The following is a 21,484-nucleotide window of genomic DNA, read 5'->3' as shown; positions in this document are numbered from 1 at the left end:
AAGTATACAAAACATTAAGAACACCTGCTCTTTCCATGACAAAGACTGACCAGGTGAATCCAGGTGAAAGCTGTGATCCCTTATTGATGTCACTTGTTAAATTCACTTCAATCAGTGTAGATGAAGGGGAGGAGACAGGCTAAATAAGGATTTTTAAGCCTTGAGACAATTGAGACATGGATTGTGTGCCATTCAGAGGGTGGATGTACGTGCCAGGCGCACCAGTTTGTGTCAAGAACTGCAACGCTGCTGTTTATATTTCATGCTCAACAGTTTCCGAAGTGTTTTAAGAATGGTTCACCACCCAAAGGATAGCCAGTCAACTTGACACGACTGTGGGACGCTTTCGACACCTTGTAGAGTCCATGCCACAACGAATTGAGGCTGTTCTGAGGGCAAAAGGAAGGTGTTCTTAATGTTTTGTATACTCAGTTATCCCAATACACCATAGACATTGTAAAATATATATATATTTTGAAGATCAATTAAGCTATGCTAAATGTAGGCTATTGCGAGGGTTATAGTATTTTCATGCACATTTTAGTGTTATTTAACATTTAAAAAAATATTGTATCTGCCTCCTCTTCAAAATGTGTTTCTTGTTTTACTATAGGTTGGCCAATAGAAAATAAATTCCTTCTGTATTGCTTCTGCTTCCGTCTGCATCAGATTTCTTAAAGCCATACTGTTAGTTTCCCAGGAAACTCAAGCCTTTTAATTGCCATCTGAGATGGGAATTAGTAACCCTGACTGTACACCAGCGAGAAGGAGCACTGGGATGTTTACTAAACACTATACCAGCAAAATATGTGAACTTCAAATGTATAGATAGGAGGAGAAGCAAAACATACGAGACTTAGGGTTCTATTCAATCTGTATTGCTGATGTGTAACAGATTGTGTAGATCAAAATGTTAAGGTCATTTCCGATTGAGCTGCATTTACCGTGAATGCGGTCTCCCCTAATGAGCTGTAACGCTGAACTTCCGCTATACGGATTGAATAGAGCCCTTACACTATTTATTATTTCAGGAAGAACACTGGCAACCTGTCAGAGAACATCGGGGACTTGTCTGAGACCTTAATCCAATGTAAACAGTGACTGATACAGCGCATGAGCCATAAGAGTCCCTAAGAGCTTATTTCCTACCATACAAAATCTCCTCATATAATATTCAATCATTTTTTTGTATTCCACAGCTTCTCAAAAATATATATTTGGGATGTCTTCTTTCATGCAGTAGCGTAGGCATAACGATATTCCTCTCTCCATATATACCAGAGGTACTCAACTCTTAACCTACGAGGTCCGGAGCCTGCTGGTTTTCTGTTCTACCTGATAATGAATTGCACACACCTGGTGTCCCAGGTCTAAATCAGTCCCTGATTAGAGGGGAATAATGAAAAAATGCAGTGGAAGTGGCTTCGAGGTCCAGAGATGAGTTTGAGGGATCTATACCATGAATAAGATCCCAATATTAAGGGAAATGAAAGTTGCCGTGTGATGCCCTTTGCTGTTTTACCAATGTTCTGGAGCATTTGTAAACATATAAAGGTTTTCCAATACTGTGACTACACTCCCTTTGCATTTAAAACTTGTTAGGGATTAGCTCCCTCTGTTGGGATCAAATCAGCGGAAATTTCAAGAGCGCCACGTATAGTTTTTGATAAAACTCAAACTTTCATTAAAACACACATGCAAGGTACTGAATTAAAGCTACACTCGTTGTGAATCTAGCCACCAAGTCAGATTTGTAAAATGCTTTTCGGCGAAAGCATGAGAAGCTATTATCTGATAGCATGCACCCCCAAAGTACTGGAACGTCACCTAAAACAACAGATTTTGCGGTAGCCGGCGCTACCCAAAACGCAGAAATAATATATAAAACATTCATTACCTTTGACGAGCTTCTTTCTTGTCACTCCTATATATCCCATAAACATCACAATTGGGTCTTTTTCCCGATTAAATCCGTCATTGTATAGCCAAAATGTCGTTTTCCTTAGACCGGTCTGATCCAGGAATATTCCATTTTACAAGACGCAACGTCACTTTTTAAAATGACAAAAGTTGCCTATAAACTTTTACAAATCACTTCAAACTACTTTTCTAAACCAACCTTAGGTATTAATAAACGTTAATAATCTATACAATTCATCACGGGGCGATCTGTATTCGATAGCAGCTAGTCTTGAAATCAGCGTCCATCTTTTCCATTTTAACAACATCCTGTGGAGAGACTAAAACAGGAAAGGCCAAAACGTCATACAACCAATGATTAAGTAGGCTGGAAATGCCAGCACTGGCGACATCGTGTGGAAGCTGTAGGCGTTTACAGGGCATCTTCATGTATTTGCAGTCGCCTTAAACAATACATTGACTGGCGGATTAATATTTTTTTGTGTTTTTGGAGAACAGTTTTTCGAGGGATTTTTACTCCTAAACACGTTATGTTATAGCCACAGACACGATTTAACCCGTTTTAGAGACTTCAGAGTGTTTTCTATACACACATACTTAACATTTGCATATACTATATTCCTGGCATGAGTAGCAGGACTTTGAAATGTTGCGCGATTTTTAACAAAAAGCTGCGAAAATTCGCATGATCCATAACAGGGCATAGTAGAGGTCTTCCTGCAGAAGGAGTAACTCTGTAAAAGGGTGGCTCCATGTGTGGTGGATGGTGCAGAGTAGTAGGTGTTAGGGGGTGCTTGTTGTTCCCTCTGCCTCTGGGCCAAAAGAGAACTAAGGCCATGTGTTTCGACTTGCAGGAGCTCACCTGCGGCTGAACATGGAACACAGGGAAACTGATCCATTATGGATGTTGAAGCAGAGCAGCAAAGGAGACTGTGGTCACCTTGTGGAGGAAGAAGCACACCTGTTCTTATCATGGCAGTTTGAATGGCCACTAGGTGAGGGAAATCCCTATCCCCTTCTGGTGACAAAACTGATTTTGGTGCAGTTCAGTGAACCTGCACCTCCATGAGATTATGCCCCAGTTACAGCTGGCCTCTTTTCAAGCCTCAGGTTGGATTCATCCAAGAGCTTTAAACTGTTCCATGGTGGGCCTGGTGGTCTGGCAATGAACTGTGCATGACAGGTCAAGCTGCTGTGTAGAATCCTGGCTTGAATCGTCTGCCATCGAGCCATGCTGGTGGCTGCGGCGTATGGCGGAACAATGGAAATGGCTCAGTGACATGTGTGGGGTGGGGAGAGAGTGGCGGTTAGTGGGAGAGAGAGTGGTGGGGCTGTGTCTCGGGGCAGCACGTATCCTCAAGGAGCTGACGAAGTGATGCAATGCTGGATTTATGAGGCGGCCCTCCAATTGAGCGACAAGCTGCAGCGAGCGAGGCCGGAGCGGGAGCACAGCGCAGCAGCCATCTGTTGCTAAGTCTGTCATATCTGCATGCTAATCCTTTCACACCTCCATAAGAGATTTGTGACTGTATTGCCGAGCAGCTTTTAGGATAAGGAGATAGCAAGGGGAATAAAACAAGGACACAACGTCCAGAAGGATGTTAAATTTAGATATGGAAGAAAATACGAGGTGGGAAATAAGTTTTCCGGCGGATAATTGTTGCATAGTTAAATAAACTGAAAGAATTTGAAAATGTTTCAGTCTACCTTTTCATTGTGTACTAATCCATGCAAAACATGCAGAGGAGACTCAAGGTCAGCATATGATTTGACATTCAGTAAGTGCCTCTACAATGTACCTAGTACCTGCTAGAATAATTGTTCTAATGCTGACTAATCATTTATTAAAATGTTTAGATGTACTTTGCATTAAAAATCTGTCATCCATCAATGTAAGTGTTCAGTACAAACCTTCCATTGTAGCATGTCCACATGTACCAAGAAATGCACCAAGTTCTAAAGCTTATATTAGAGCAGCGCACACAATTGAAAAGTAACATCCCTGCCCAACATCTTTATCAAACAGCACAATAAAGCACTCTCCATTCCAACCTGAGCCCCACCCAACCAGCACAGTACCGTACCATGACAGAGATGTGAAGGATGCGTAACTCTTCCTCGGCAGAGTCGCTGGCAGGGTAGTCTGTGGCTGACAGGCCGGGGAGGTTCTGGCTGCCATCTTGGTGGTGGATGTGAAAGAGCAGTGTGCCATTCTCCATCCACTGCTGCCGCCATCGCACCAGAGGAATGTCCTCAGAGTTTCCTGTGATCTCTGCCAGTCATACAGGACACACAGATAAAAGGATGAGTGAACGCTTTCTCAAATTTCAACATTTCCATTTAAAATCTCATCATATGAGTGAGCGAGGAGTATGGACCTGGGTTAAGAAGCATATTATGATGAATTATTAGTGCATAACCCTTTGGAAAATCTTATGTGCTTTTACAAATATCCATTGCATAATTTTCCAGTAGGGTAATAACTATTACCCTAGTACAGTATATATTACCCATATAGGGTAAATCCATTTGATAGCACCCCTTTTGAAATGAACCAAACCTTCAATACATATTTGCCTATTGTAGAAGTGCTCCGAAAGTTACTTTTTGGACCTGAATGCCAAAACATTTAAGAGATAAAGGTGGTCAAAGTTGACCTATTATGAACACCCCACATCTTCATAATTGGAAAAGATAAACAGTTGAGATTGATATCATTAAAAGCTTCCAAAGAAGGTTGTGAAACTATTTGATCATTTATTGAAAAAAGAATGTTCACCTTAATGTCAATTATCTAAAAGCACTCTCACGACCTGACAATAGAGAACTGTTTATTCTCTGTTGGTTGGGGCGTGATAGTGACTAGGGTGGGTCATCTAGGTGATTAATGGTTTATGTTGGCCTGGTATGGTTTCCAATCAGAGACAGCTGTTTATCGTTGTCTCTGATTGGGGATCATATTTAGGTAGCCAATTCCTCATTGTGCTTTGTGGGATCTTGTCTACAGATAGTTGCCCGTGTGCACACCAGTAGCGTCACATTTAGTTTGTGCTTTATTGTTTTGTTTGGTGAGTTTCGATTTATTAAAATATGTGGAACTCTACACATGCTGCGCCTTGGTCCAATCATTAAGACGAGCGTGTCAAGCACGTAAACTTTTTCAGATTTACATATGTTGTAGCTTAGACCTTATTTTACATAATGTACGTTTTTGTGTTGTGCCTGCCATCGATTGTGACACAACATGCTCTTGAATACAGGGTGTGTATCATACTTTGGGTAATAAATGTACTAACATTTTAATAAATGTAAACTTTCAAATTGTACCACTTTGACTTGAATGGGAATTATACTGTCAATCCTCCATAGGAAACCTACTGAAATCAAAGATATATTGATAATAGACATGACCATTTAAGTTGACATTCAACGTATGCTTTTGTAAGCGGGGCGCTGTCCTCAGATAATCGCATGGTATGCTTTTGCCGTAAAGCCTTTTTGAAATCTGACACAGTGAATCTTTAAGCCGATGTACAACACTTGTATCTTTTATGAATGTTTATTATGAGTATTTCTGTATTTTGAATTTGGCACTCTGCAATTTCACCGGATGTTGTCGAGGTTGGTCGCTAGCGGAACGCCTATCCCTAAAAATGAATGGTCAATTATTCTGTCACGCTGGTATGAAGAGATTCGGGAGACAGACGCAGGAATGCGTAATATTTTTTTTAAATTAAGCCCCAATTTACAGCGTGCCATGTATAGGCTCGGGGATGAAGACCAAACAAAAGAGCGAGGAGTACCACGAATAAATAACACAAGCACACAATGATTATCACACGGGACGAGACCTGTAATCATCTGCGCAATCCACAATGGCACCAGGGGTACATGCCATGCTGTCAAGGGTATGCTAAATAAAAATGTAATTCACATTTAAAAAATACAAATAAAACATTAAAACAAATTTTTTATTCTTCACATTTTCAAAGAGTACATATTTTCCAACGGGGCGATACATTTGGGTGAGGGTTATTTCTCGCCTGAGTAGCCTTATTTCACTGCCAAAAATAAAATTAAACCCTCTAGTGTTCAGCGAAATGACAACACAATGTCAAATACAGGTAGCCTAGTCAAATAATTAAAATCCAATCACATTAACCGTTACACTACATTTTAGAAACATAACAAGAGAATTTGAAAAATAAGCCATAAGAGTTTTTTGAGCGAGACAAAAGACGACTTTCGAGCAGTAAGACATGTATAAAAGCAACAGATACCATTAATAAGAAGGGGCTAGAAGCGTCTTACATGGTGAGCTACTGAGTGGTTAGGACAGGCAAGCCCATACTATTGTGGAGGACTTAATTATTCATGCTACCGTGGACATGGCTGGGACAATGCTGGGGGAAAAGTCCAAAAAAACTATACAGACAATGCCTTCATCAAACAACACTGCTTCACGACGCATCAGTGACATGGCAGGAGATGTTTTGAAACAGTTATTGCTTCGCATACAAGCCAGTGAATTATGTGCATTAAAGATGGATGAGTCAACAGACGTGCAGGCCTGGCACAGCTCCTAGTATATGTCCGTTACGTTTATGGGGGGTCAATTAAGGAAGACATCCTCTTCTGCAAACCACTGGAAACCAGGACAAAATGAGAGGATATTTTTAAAGTCTTGGACAGCTTTGTGACATCAAATGGACTTTGGTGGTCAAGATGTGTTGGTATCTGTACTGATGGTGCAAAAGCCACGATAGGGAGACATAGTGGAGTGGTAACGAGCGTGAAAGCAGTTGCTTCCGATGCCACTTGGGTACATCCCCCGAGAGGCTCTTGCTGCCAAGTGAATGCTTGAAAGACGTTTTGGACACAACAGTGAAAATTGTTAACTTTGTTAAAGCAAGGCCCCTGAACTCTTGTGTATTTTCTGCATCATTCAACGATATGGGCAGCAACCATGTAACACTTTTACAACATACAGAAGTTATTGTTATCAAGGGGGAAAGTATTGACATGTTTTTTTATTGAGAGAAGAGCTTAAAGTTTTCTTTACTGACCATAATTTTCACTTGTCTGACCGCTTGCATGATAACAAGTTTCTCACACGACTGGCCTATCTGGGAATCTGGGATTACAAGGACTCTCCGCAACTATATTCAATGTGTAGGACAAAACTGAGGCTATGATTAAGAAGTTAGAGCTCTTGTGGACTGCATTAACAGGGACAACAAACAGGTCTTTCCATCATTGTATGAATTTTTGTGTGCAAATGAACTCCAAGCTTACAGATAATGTCAAATGTGATATAGCGAAGCACCTGAGTGAGCTGGGTGCGCAATTACGCAGGTACTTTCCCGAAACAGACGACACAAACAACTGGATTTGTTATCCCTTTCATGCCCTGACTCCAGTCCCCTTACCGATATCTGAACAAGAGAGCCTCATCGAAATTGCAACAAGCGGTTCTGTGAAAATTTCATTTAATCAGAAGCCACTGCCAGATTTCTTGATAGGGCTGCGCTCAGAGTTTCTTGCCTTGGTAAGCCAGACACTGATGCCCTTTGCAACCACGGACCTATGTGAGAGTGGATTCTCGGCCCTCACTAGCATGAAAACTAAATTCGGGCACAGACCTGGGGTGTGTGGAAAATGATTTAAGGCTGAGACTCTCTCCAATACAACCCAACATTGCAGAGCTATGTGCATCCTTTCAAGCACACCCTTCTCATTAAGTTATTCACCATTTATTCACCATTTTTTATTAACAAATAAGGTTTTATATGTAAGATGGCAAAATAAATAGCAAAATGATTGATTATTATGATATTATTGTTTGTGCCCTGGTCCTATAAGAGCTCTTTGTCACTTCCCACGAGCCAGGTTGTGACAAAAACTCACATTCATTCTTATGTTTAATAAGTGTATTGAATAGGTTTGTGTGTGTGGCAGACTTACAATGATGGCAACAACAACAAAAAAATTGAGAGTGCGCTGACCCTGGTGCTAGAGGGGGTACGCAGCTGGAGGTTGAATGTTTCAAGGGGTACGGGACTATAAAAAGTTTGGATACCTCTGGTCTAAAGGAATAGGCCCATTATATGAATTTGTTTCTGGAATTGAAATGGCATCCACCCAAATGGCATCCACATGTTGTGTCTCAACCGATGGCCGGCACAACACAAAAACCTCAGATGATGTAGAGAAGGGCCTAAGCTACAACATATGCAAATATAAAAAGTAAAAAATCTGAGTTCACATGTCTTTAGATAATTGACGATAAAGGTAAAATAAATTTCATAATTGTTATTAAAAACATTATCAAATAGTTTGACAACCCTGTTTCTAAGCTTTATAATAATTTCAAACTCAACCGTTTATCTTTTCCAGTGATGAAGACATGGATGTCTCCATGGTATGGTGGGGTATGCAAAATGGGTTAACTTTAAACACCTTTATCTCTTGAATGCTTTTGCATTCAGGTCCAAAAAGTGACTTTCTCACCACTTCTTCCAAGGGCAAACCTGTATGGAAAGTTTTGTTTAAATCAAAAGGGGGATGCAGTTGAATTAAACATGGATTTACCCTACAGCTACTGTATACACTGAAACATTCAGTTCCTTAATTGTGATCTAACTGTGAATGCTTTTAATTGCATGAGTGTAGTGTAACTAGGTTTATCTGACACATACTGATGCCACTGTGCCGCAGCAGAGTGGGACCTCCCGGTAAATACAATTTAGGGGCTGGCTTTAACCTACATACAAATTATCTGACAAAGTGACAGGACATTTTTACAGCAGAGAGTTCCCTCCAGGGTCTGGTTCAGCATAAGACTGTTATTAATGAGTCCATCGCCTCTCAGCATGAGGCCACGAAGGCACCAACATAAAGAATGGATTAAAGTAATGTGATTACGGCAGAGTATTAGTGTACCACTATTAGCAGAGTACCTCATCTTAATGCACCATGCAGCCTTAGATCACTAAATCCACCATCTCGGTTGGTTACAGTGTTTTTGGAGGGAAAACAAAGCATCTGCTTATCTAAAACCCATCCTGGGATCTTTGTATCAACTGCATTATTGATTCTATGAATTATACATTAATAATCATCAGATGAAAACAGTGGCATTTACTGTGAGGTTATTTCCATTTATTGGAAAATAATCTAGAAATCAACACATGGTATTTCAGTTATGAACACAGAACTGCATTAATGCCATATTGCATTTAGCAAATATGCTTCAGTGAGAAAATGATAATGATCTGGTAACCAGAGGTCATATAGACAAAGATGATTTATTTTGGGATTCTCAAGACTCTAACTTAGAAATATTTATATTTTATTTTTTTAACTTTTGGATTATGTGCATATTGATATTCTATTGCTAAATATTGCTACACTGTTGGAGCTAGGAACATAAGCATTTCGCGGGCACCTGCGATAATGTGCAAAACTGTGTACACCCCCATTACGCTTTGATTTGATTTTGATTTGATTTGAAATAAATGGCCATTAAGTGAATATAAAAATCCTAGAGCTGTAAACATGAGAGAGTAATTTCAGTATAAGTATTCTAATGTTCAAACATGGAGGCCGTCTTCCTGACTGTGTTTTAACACTTTAGCTGATATGTTACACTGACAATTTTGTGACCGTTGTGTTCTGTAGGTCTCTAATTGGTACACTTAGCAGCTGACAAGTAAACCAATGAATCAAAATAATCCGTTTAGATAGGGTGCCATTTAGCCTGGAGCATATTCTGAAATTAAAACTAAGACAGTGATAACACATTTCATGTGTCAATAATCTTTTTGTTTTCTCAGACCTTTACTCAAGCAAAGACTTGACACATTTGAAGATTTTTTTTGAAGATTATCACCAGGCAATCACAGGTAACACAGCTATGGCTGAGGGAGGTTTTCACCAACGACAGTACAGTAGGTCTGGAGCTGCATGTGTTAAAGGAGGCATGTTTCCCAGGGGGAGAGAGTGCCATATGGAGAGAGCTCTAGTCTGTTTGTACTGAGTTTAAACAGCAGTGAGCTAGTTGCTGGAGAGAGAGGCCAGAGATATTCAGCTCACATCTCCCTGCAGTGTCAGAAGCTACGCTCTTACTTTCATAGCTCCTGTTTACACCAGTAAAAGGGATTAAAATATATTTCAGCTTCTGGCAGAATATGTATTTTTTTTTAACTCCCTACATTGGGAAGTATAAGGATAATAAAAAAAAAATGTCAAACTCTATGCACCTCCTTAAGCTGTAAATATGCTAAAAGCCCATATTTAAACCTTGATGTAGAGTACAGAATCTTAACTATCAAAGACACATTTCAATATTTTAGAGAGGAATTTTGGTCTACGATTTTAACTAGCCTACATTTGTAAAACATGAAAATGCACAGTATTGCTTTCTGATTACAGTAAAAATAGAATATTCTAGAACTGCATTTGGAGCAATTTATTGTGTTGTTCTACATAGACAGTCACATAATCCTATCATTGAAGCATAACAAAGTAGACAATCAACAATCAAGGGGGTAGGCCCAAATTATGTGAAAAGAGTACACCGGTTGAAAAACGAAAGAAAGCAAACATTCTTTACAAAAATGTATAGACCAATACGTTCGCAGTTCTATATAGATATTCACAGCTGAATGCCCTTGATGGTATGTGGAAAAAAAGGAAAAACATATTTAGAAATTGAAACACACAATGTTCACGAGACTAAAGTACATATCCATAGGCAGCCCACTGCTCGTTTCAAGGTATGTGTCTATTGACTATGCCAATTTTCTACATGAATAGGAATAAGAAACTGAACAATCAATCAAAGTCAGTCTTATTTTAACAAGCTATCCAACACTCCCCATATTAAACGGGATGGCTGGCAAATTGTAATTTGTTAAGAGTTTTACAGCAATGTTGAATATTTCATGTTGGATGATTAGGCATGGGATATCACTTAGAGGACAGGAAAATGGGCAACTTCAAGGTGAGGAGATCACAGTCCTTGTCTGGAGTTAATGCAAAATACATGGCTTGGTTTGATGGTTTTATCATGATCAGGAGCTCACATTGTGATTCAGCGTTTGACTTCAGTAAAAGGGGGGGCTTGGCAATGACAACTGATCAATTAATATTTTACACTTGAACAGCGGCAGATTACAACAACAAAAAATATGAACATTTTGGTCATTTAGCAGACACTTACATAGAGTGGCTTACAGCTAGTGCATTCATCTTTAGGTAGCAAGGTGAGACAACCACATATCACAGTCATAAATACATTTGTTACACAATAAAGTAGCTAAGCAACGTCAGTGCCAGAAAGAAAAGACAAGTGCGAGTGTTTTTTAAGACGTTTTCTTCCATTACAAAAAAACAGTGATAGTTGTTTGACAGGGTATACCTGTCCAGCACTGTAGTTAATCCCCACAAAATAATTAGAGGGAATATTATACATTTAGGCCTAATCTTGAAGTTGTGCTTCAAGAGGTGTGTGTGTGCCAGCACATCTCATCCACCTTCACACACTTTACAATGCCCTTGGAGGAGAGTTTGCTCTGTGTTTCAAATGCATACTTTAGTACGGCTGCCAAGGAACTACTATTACTTTACTTCAATCCATATTTCTTATTGTGGCCAAAACCTTATACTAAATAAGCTCCTCTACCTTCAATGTCAGTGTCACCAGCTATTTTCAGCCACAATATATATTAACACTAGAACCGCCTGGCCTTTCAGACAATAAGTACACGCTAGAGAATGTTGCCGGGCGTCACCTTTAGCATATAAATCAGAACCATATCAACCCGCAAGTTACAGCAAACATAAACACCAACGCTTAATAAATAGTGCATAAACTATTATAAAGTATTAATTGCATGAGGAAATATTCGTGGAAACATAGCAATGAAAAAAACAACAACAACACTAGTTATTTGTTTAGGTAGATTAAAGGACGTGGTTTGTATAATTATACAAAGTTTTAGAAAATACGTAGGCCTATAGCCTATTTTGTTTCTCTTACAATAAAAAGCTTACAGTGTAATCCATTTGATCAACTTTATTTGTAGATTTGATTAGTAATAGAGTTATAGTAATTCATAACGTCCAGTTACAGCTTCTTTTGACAAAGTAGAAACGTAAAAGATAATAATAATTTAACCAGCCAAGAGTGCAGATTAAATTATTTGCCATATTCCTGAAGAAAAGCACCAGTGCATGAACAATTGTAAACAATGAATTCCATAAATAAATATAATATTTTAATTGTATTATGTTACTTATTTTGGCTTAGTAGCCAGAGCAATGCTGCCATGCAAGTGGTCATGTGCTGAACGCATGGACAGCATGGATATTCTTGGAAAAAGTCAAATTTGGAAACAGAGCTGCAACTCTTGAGTGACGCACCTTTCCCTGCATCTGTAAATTGCAAGATGCGCCCATCTCTTCATGTACAATTTGATAGGCCTAATAGGCCTAACATTGTCACTCATCAGATTATTATCAATTTAATCTGGTCTATAGGCTAACTCTTATTAGGTGTGTAATTAGTTTTGGTAATAGTTTAGGTGTATTTTCGATGTGCTGGGTGTGGAGGCTGACTGGCATTGTTTGCTTCCCTTCGTTCATCAACTCGGATAGAGTCAAGGATACGTTTTGCATTATTCTAAAGACCAACTGCAACACGTAACATGTTTCTGTTTCCCTTACAATAAATGTCATTAGTAATAGAGTTATCATTTTTAAAGTCCCATAACAGCTTATTTTTACCATGTAAAAGAGAATGGTATCAACACGCAAGTCAAATGTCGTTTCAAACATGCAATTTATAGCACTTCCACATAATTCATAGCACTTCACAATTCTTGGATCTACTCTGTATATGACCTTGACTTGGCTGGCAAGAGAAAAGTTACAAATCCCAAATATCCTCACTGAAATGGATCTGTGCCAATAGAGTCCAACTACAGCAATTAGAATTGGTCAGCCATTTGGCGACTTGGACCTGACGAGATCAATAAAATATGGATCTTTAGACAGAAACTGAAATATTGGGCAGACAAATACAATATGTAGCCATCTTTATTTTTTAAATTGCTGGGTGTTTTCTGTAATCAGGGAGAGAATTTGAGACCCCTTCAGAGGTCCAAATGACAACATATCAGCCCGGTTGTTTGTCCAGGCAGAGCAGGGCTACAGAACTATTGCAAACGCAGACAGAGGACTCAGTCTTATCAGAGACAAGCAGAAGGCACAACAATGAACTTATCATCAGCCAGTGACTCCGCAGGATGTAGGCTGTAGAATCACTGCTGCTCTCCGCTGACCACAAGCTGGCTCGGTTCGTTGATCATATACAGCAACAGAACCTAATCTGAGGACATTACCTTCAACTCCAGGCACTAGCAAAATGGAGTTTGCCAGGTAATATAAAAAGCAGGCCCTGTAACAATAATTCAATAACTTTGTGGAAACCTTTACCACCTGCATGTCAAATAGTTACTGGGTTTCAATCCACAGCCTGTGAGAAATCAGCAGGAAGCAAACAGGACAGAATGTCTGGGTAAATGGTAGGTTTGCAACACAACACGGTTTGAATGGAAGGTTTCACCAATGGTGTGACAGGGATCAGACAGGCATACAGGTATGAGGAGGATATAACTTACATGCAATCTGTTAAAAGGATTCTAAGGATTCCCATGTGGCACAAAGGGCAAAATCAGGCAATGGAGAAAAAACCTGAGGTTGCCATGACAGCATTTTAAAAAAAAATGAACCCAAAAGCCTCAAACTAATAACAGTCATTGGCTCAATCTTTCAAAACTCAAAAGGACAAACATGGAGACAAAAGAATGGAAACACAGAGCATGATACTTTTAACTGCAGAGCAAACATCTACTAAATAGCTGAATCATTAAAGAAAATTATCACAGAAATGTAGCTACTGTGGAGTTTTCAGCATTAATTGTCCCATTTGCGAAATTAGGAGATAGCTAGGCCTACATCACTGAAAAGCCATGTTTTGTTCTTTAGTTTGGAAAATGATAACTTGCCAACTAAATTAGAATTTACACATTAACAATCACATTTTAGTCATTTAGCAGACATTCTTATCCAAAGCAATTTACAGGAGCAATTCAGATGAAGTGTCTTGCTCAAGGCCACATCAACAGATTTTAAACCTAGTCGGTTTGGTGATGGCAAAGTTATTCTTTGTTACCGGTTTTGGTTTCTCAATTCTTTCAGTGTAATTGTCATATGCAGTGAGACAGAAGAGGATTTTAACCCTATTCCATTCCATGTCTGCTGGAAAGAGTTGAGTGATCCTACTTCAAATAGTAAAAAAACTAAACATTTCCCCCATTGAGACAATCTAGATTTCAGCAGCCATTTTCAATAAATGCTGAACCACCCAAAATAGGCATATCAGTGTGTCAGTCTGACAGAAAGTAATGACTTGAGTGATCTGAGTGGGTCTGATCTGTGACAGTCTCAAGGAGATGTACAGTACTTTTTCCCCCTAGAGCAGCCTCATGAGGGAACATACTTTCAGGCAGATAGAGGGAAAATACCATAAAATTACAGGAAACTAGACCTCTGTGCGAGGAGACAATCAAGATTGCTGAGATGTCTAGCATGACGAGCATTGATTATGCAGGAAGGAACATATGTTTGCTCCCATATCATTAGCAGCATCCCTGTCCTTCCTGATACTTTTCAACCTTTCATCGATGTACTAATATAATTATTTTATCTCTGTTTCTCCAGTCTATTGCTGTGGCTGCATACACTTGATACAAGCCTAGGTTTTCTTTACTAATGGCCTAACAGAAATGGTTAATGTTACAGTGCCTTCGGAAAGTATTCAGACCACTTGACTTTTTCCACATTTTGTTACATTTGTTATGTTTTTTTCCCTCGTAAATTTACACACAATACCCTATAATGACAAAGCAAAAACAGTTTTTTAGATATGTTTGCTAATTTATATTTTTAAAAATACAAAAAAATCACATTTACATAAGTATTCAGACCATCTACTCAGAACTTTGCTGAAGCACGTTTGGCAGCAATTAGAGCATCAACTGTTCTTGGGTATGACGCTACAAGCTTGGCACACCTGCATTTGTGGAGTTTCTCCAATTCTTCTGTGCAGATCCTCTCAAGCTCTGTCAGGTTGGATGGGGAGCGTTGCTGCACAGCTGTTTTCAGGTCTCTCCAGAGATGTTCAATCTGGTTCAAGTCCGGGCTCTGGCTGGGCCACTTAAGGACATTCAGAAGCCACCCGAAGCCACTCCTGCATTGTATTGGCTGTGTGCTTAGGGTCGTTGTCCTGTTGGAAGGTGAAACTTCGCCCCAATCTGAGGTCCTGAGCGCTCTGGATCAGATTTTCATCAGGGATCTCTCTGTACTTTGTTTCGTTCATCTTTACCTCGATCCTGACTAGTCTCCCAGTCACTGCAGCTGAAAAACATCCCCACAGCATGATGCTGCCACCACCATGCTTCACCGTAGGGATGGGGCCAGGTTTCCTTCAGACATGATGCTTGGCATTCAGGCCAAAGATTTCAATCTTGGGTTTCATCAGACCAGAGAATTTAGCTTCTCATGGTCTGTGAGTCCTTTAGGTGCCTTTTGGCAAGCTCCAAGTGGGCTGTCATGTGCCTTTTACTGAGGAAGGGTTTCCGTCTGGCCACTACCATAAAGCCCTGATTGGTGGAGTGCTGCAGAGATGGTTTTCCTTCTAGAAAGGTTCTCCCATCTTCACAGAGGAACTCTTGAGCTCTGTCATCGGGTTCTTGGTCACCTCCCTGACCAAGGGCCTTCTCCCCCGATTGCTCAGTTTGGCCGGGTGGCCAGCTCCAGGGAGAGTCTTGGTGGTTCCAAACATCTTCCATTTAAGAATGATGGAGGCTGCTGTGTTCTTGGGGACCTTTAATGCTGCAGATATATTTTGGTACCATTCCCCAGATCTGTGCCTCGACACAATCCTGTCTCGGAGCTCTACAAACAATTAATTCGACCTCATGGCTTGGTTTTTGCTCTGACATGCACTGTCAACTGTGGGACTTATAAAGACAAGAAGCTAGCATTATGTTTGCTGGCTGGCTCCCCTGACTGTTGTTGACCAAACGTGTGGCAGTGACAAAGGCTACACAGCAGGTGATGGCCATGGTGATGTCACATGGAGCTGCCTCTTACTGTGTCAAATCCATACAGTTTACAGCTAGCTACAATGTGTGTAAACTGTCCTTTCTCTGTACGTTTTGTACTAAAAGTTCACTGTTGGAAAGAACCGTGACATTTCCAAGAATTCCTTTGAATGACAAAAAAACATACTTAATTAAACTCTTTTATAGTGATATAATAATGAAGTACAGTACATATGTTCACTCTTGAACAGTACACAAGCCATCCATTGTGTGATCAATCCATCGACTGCAGAAACTATACATCACTCTGATGACAACAGACCAAAACAAAGGCATTGTTTCTGATACATGCACATCGTTGTTACAAGAGTACAGCAGAACATAACAGATCTAAAGTCAACAGCTGCAGCGTAGGGGAAACCAATCATTGTGACAAAAGGATAACATTGATATGTTTGCCTTAGTATGGAACATTATGCAAATTCCCACTTTTACTATGTGCAGGTAGCCCGATTTACTTGTAACCGATGGATGATGCTGATCTGTCTACCAAACGAGACGCAGATAAATTATGCAAATGTTACAGCTGTTTTCAGGCAAACGAATCCCAGTGGAAAATAGGGCTGTCATCTTAATGTGAGACCCAGCATTAATGAAACCATAGAAGTCACAACACAGCCAGTGATGGAGCTGTTACTGGAGCCTGAGAAGGAATTTAACACCCTGCTCACTTTGACTTTGACCAGTCAGTTATGTGTGAGACTTAACTAAATGTCTGTCAAGGAGCTGGTGGTTTGACAGAGGCTCCAGATATGTTTAGACCCAGGTCATCTTGTAAAATGTAAAAAAAATCCATTCCTGACACTAAATTCCTTTGAACTAAATGTCACGTACATATACGCATGAGTCCAGAATTGCACATGGGTCAAGGTGAATGTTAATTAATACAACAGCAAATGAACAAATAAAGTGCAGAGGTGTTTTCATGTACTAAAACTTACATCACCTGGACTGAACCAGTGCCTAGGCCACCATGTCAGAGGACAGCACAACCTTAGGAACGGTGACTTAAACTTTGGCACTGGCACTTTTCATAACAATCTAGCAGTGCGTCCCAAATGGCACCTTATTTCCTACATAGTGCTCTACATGACCAGGGCCCTGTGGTCAAAAGTAGTGCACTATGTAGGGAATAGGGTGCCATTTGGGACTGTACAGACAAATTGGCATATCCCCATAACTTTTACCTCTGGCTTCATTGACTAAGGCGACAAAGATGCCGTGGGAGTATGACTTGTCTCATTCTATCTGCTGACAAGACTTTCACCTCCATTTTAGTTCCAGAGAGTACAGACAACGTCTTGAGAATATGAGGATAATGAAAATGACAACACCCTAAGCCTAACCCCCTTATATGTTCCCCTATGGAGTCAGTTATGAACTCTACAATTCAAGAAAGTAATGAATTACATTACATTCATATCACATTCAGTTAGTATATTATACAATATATATATATATATATATATATATATATAAGACTCAGCAGCTAAAAGGAGATAAAGGAGATAAATTCCTGCTGGTAAGGAGTGGTAAGGAGGTGCTCCACATGTTCTCATGCATTGTTAATGTAGCCGAGCTTCAGGAAGCAGGGAGAACCTTCCTTGAAAAACACACTACTGGCAAGTTGATGCTTCAATCGACTGTTTTATTCAGTACAAACTCAAAAATAAACCGTGTTTGAGCACAGAACATCTCAGAGGTAAAATGTTTGCATGCATCTCGTATTGTTGCACAGGGTGAATGCAGGTTGAATTAAGATACACCTGCAATGCTAATAATCGTAGTATGATTAGTGCTATCTTACTACACAAGTCATTATTGTAAACAACATGCTGTTATGACTTTCAGTCAGTCATTCATGTATCAGTTCATCTCAGATCTGAAGTGTGTGACGTGTGGTAAGAATTCAGGATTATTATTCCTTACCAAAGTAAGCACCATCAGATGACTTTACAATGACATATTTCACTTTGACAGCTGTTCTTGGCACAACATTGAGGCAGACAGTAGACCTGTATATACCAAGCAATGGGTTAATGTTTATTTATATGCCACATATAGACACCATCCATTTATACTATGAAGTTATAAATTGTAGGGGCTGAAACATCGCTTTGCACATACTGTATAAATGGACAGTCCCGATCTAACAAAATTCACAAACAAAGCATATCAAGGCCTGTTAATGTGTCCAGTCTACTGCCAAGTAAAGACATTAGCATACCTCCAACAACATGAACCCAGGTCTAACGCCACTCAACAACCAACACAAGGTAGTGTCCTCGCCTCATCAGTTGGCTAATATTAATTGATGCCAATGGTTTCAAATGATAGCAATAAGCTAAATGCTAACCAATGATAAACACCAGTGGTGCTAACAGTGTAATATTTACTGGCTAAACTCTTGATCTCTACCGTGACAATGAACATGCTTTAGCAAAAGCTGATCAAACAATTGAATTGAACTTAAACTAAATATATATCAAGCAGAGTTACATGCACTTGAAGAGCTACCCACATAGATGGCAGAATACGAAACAAAAATGATCAATCGCTGTCAAGAACAGCTTCATAAAAACGTGGCTTCCAATCTAATGAATGTGTATGCTACTTATCAGTGGAAAACAAATCAATTACTTAACATTTCTATCAGACAATTCATGGGGATCTATGGTCACACATTGCTACTGACCAAAGGGTGACCAGTGGGAGTTATTTCAGAGGGATAACCCCATGTGGTGCCACAGCATACAAATCCCTCACAATGTGATGTTTGAATTCTAATCTCAGCGGTATTATGCGGCCTTGACCAGATTGCAGTTGTTCTTTCTTCTATGTGCTTTTTTGATCAAAATACATTTATTTTCATGATTTGAAAGATAAGACACCATTAAATGGAGTATGCTCCTAAAAGAAAACAAGGTTCAGTGTGCATAATATAGCCAGCATAGAAGCAGACACTGGAGTTAAGTCATTCAAATCAAATGTCGTTGTTTTTGTTGCTAAAATGCATATACCTACATCAAGAAAAACACATTACTGGTACATGACCATTACAGTAAGTCAATTTGTGTGGAAATCCTACACCTCAGGGCAAAAGAATGACTCTTGTCAAAAATGTGGATTACAATGCCTACAATTACTTTTGCACAGTGACAATGAATGTTTCAATATGACAGGGGAGGCATTGCAACCTTGGAATCTATCATAATTATGTCTCCTATTCCCACATTGTAAAAACAAATTCCATTTGTCTTCAATTCAGCTATCGCTCGATCTTAATTACAAATTTCTCAACAACAAAAAAGTAGAAAATGCCAGTTGTCCTTAAATAAATGATAGATATTTGACAAATTACAATTCAAATGATAACTCATTTCAAATAAACTTGGTGGCGAAGCATTCAATACCAGATTGACTCAGCGGCAATTCAAACCACAGTATGACAATGTTCTCTGCTGAGTGAGTCCATTATGGAAGCCTTCATTCTGTCGAGCTTGGGCTCCAGATACGAGGACGAGATTATTAACTAAACCCAAACATAGATAAGATTAGCCACTTGGCCTACTATTGATGGAGCCCTGTGGCATAGGACTGGCTGAGATCCTGGCACTGCTGAGGAGATTTAATTTAGAGGAGATTTCATGTGTCATTCTCCAAAAATCTACTTCATGGTTATCTTTTCAAAGTCTGCCTAGGCCTACAGTGCCTTTAGAAAGTAATCAAACCCCTTGACTTATTCCACATTTTGTTGTGTTACAGCCTGAAATGTATTAAATATTGTTTTCTCTCAATAACCCAAAATGACTTAGTGATATTTTTGCAAATTTATTGAAAATGAAATACAGAAATATCAAATGTACATAACTATTCACACCCCTGAGTCAATTAATGTTAGAATTGCCTTTGGCGGCTATTGCAGCTCTGAGTCTTTCTGGTTAAGTCTCTAAGAGCTTTGTACACCGACATAGTACAATATGTGCACACTCTATTTAAAATTCTTCAAGCTCTGTGAAGTTGGTTGTTGATCATTGCTAGACAGCCATTTTCAAATCTTGCCATAGATTTTCATGTCGATTTTAGTCAAAATTGTAACTAGGCCACTCAAGAACATTCGATGTCATCTTGGTAAGCAACTCCAGTGTATATTTGTCCTTGTGTTTTAGGTTATTGTCCTGTTATTGTCCTGTCTTCCAATGTCTGTTGGAAAGCAGATAACCAGGTTTGACTCTAGGATTTTGCCTGTGCTTAGCTCTACTCCATTTATTTTTATCATTAAAAAAACTCTCTAGTCCTTGCCGATTACAAGCATACCCAAAACAAGAAGCAGCCACCACCATGCTTGAAAATATGAAGATTGGTACCCAGTTTTGTGTTGTGTTGAATTTGCCCCAAACATAATTCTTTGTATTCAGGAAATAAAGTTAATTCCTTTGCCACATTTTTTGCAGTTTTACTTTAGTGCCTTATTGCAATAATTATGAATGTTTTGTAATATTTGTATTCTGTACAGGCTTCCTTCTTCTCACTCTGTCATTTAGGTTAGTATTGTGGAGTAACTACAATGTTTTTTTTTAAACATTTTATTTTTGCATTTTCCAATTAGGAACATTCAAAACAAAAGTGAAACGATAATAGACAACAATATGACAAAGTGACAGTAACAAACGAGCATAACAAAACAAAATATATAATAATTATATATACAAACATAAAATAAATAAGTCATAATAAAGAGTAAAATAAATAAAAATAATAATGACACATTGGATCATATGGTCACCTGCCGTAAGCTACATATTATACATTACGTGTGAAACATTATATAAGGATTATATAGAGATTCAATCAATGTGATGTGAGGGGAGATTCTCCATATAGTTAATAAAAGGTTGCCGAATTCTGTAAAACGTCTCTAACTTATTCCTCAAGCAATATGTGATTTTCTCCAGTGGGATACAACTATTAACTTCCGTTAGCCACATCAGTCTTCTCCTATCACAGCCATTAAACTCTGTAACTGTTTTAAAGTCACCATTGGCCTCATGGTGAAATCTCTGAGTGGTTTCCTTCCTCTCTGGCACCTGAGTTAGGAAGGACGCCTGTATCTTTGTAGTGACTGGTTTTTAAAGCGACTTTGAGATTCTACTTCTGCTAATGAAAACAGCTATTTAAAATAAATGTATTATTATTATTATTATTAGGCTAAGCTTGCTCTTATCATACTGATTTTCAACTTTTATTGCAGTCTTGATGTATTACATTCATCTACTTAATGGCTTCCTGATTGCGTGTATGTTATTCTGTTAGCATTATAAAAATGTCATTTC

General features: G+C 39.1%; 1 protein-coding gene across 3 annotated transcripts in view; it reads right to left on the bottom strand.

The window, feature by feature from the left end:
- Window positions 1–21,484, bottom strand: part of LOC115114408 (astrotactin-1-like) — a 247,848-nt gene that overhangs the window by 201,630 nt on the left and 24,734 nt on the right. For all 3 annotated transcript variants that reach the window (XM_029642614.2, XM_065013420.1, XM_029642615.2), the window contains exon 2: window positions 4,005–4,192. In XM_029642614.2, coding sequence (XP_029498474.1) covers window positions 4,005–4,192 — 188 coding nt within the window. The remainder of the gene's footprint in view (window positions 1–4,004; window positions 4,193–21,484) is intronic.

The sequence above is a fragment of the Oncorhynchus nerka genome, linkage group LG9b, assembly GCF_034236695.1.
Source record: "Oncorhynchus nerka isolate Pitt River linkage group LG9b, Oner_Uvic_2.0, whole genome shotgun sequence".
Lineage (NCBI taxonomy): Eukaryota > Metazoa > Chordata > Actinopteri > Salmoniformes > Salmonidae > Oncorhynchus > Oncorhynchus nerka.
The sequence above is the reverse complement of the archived record's forward strand: the minus strand, read 5'-3'. Positions and strand labels throughout refer to the sequence as shown.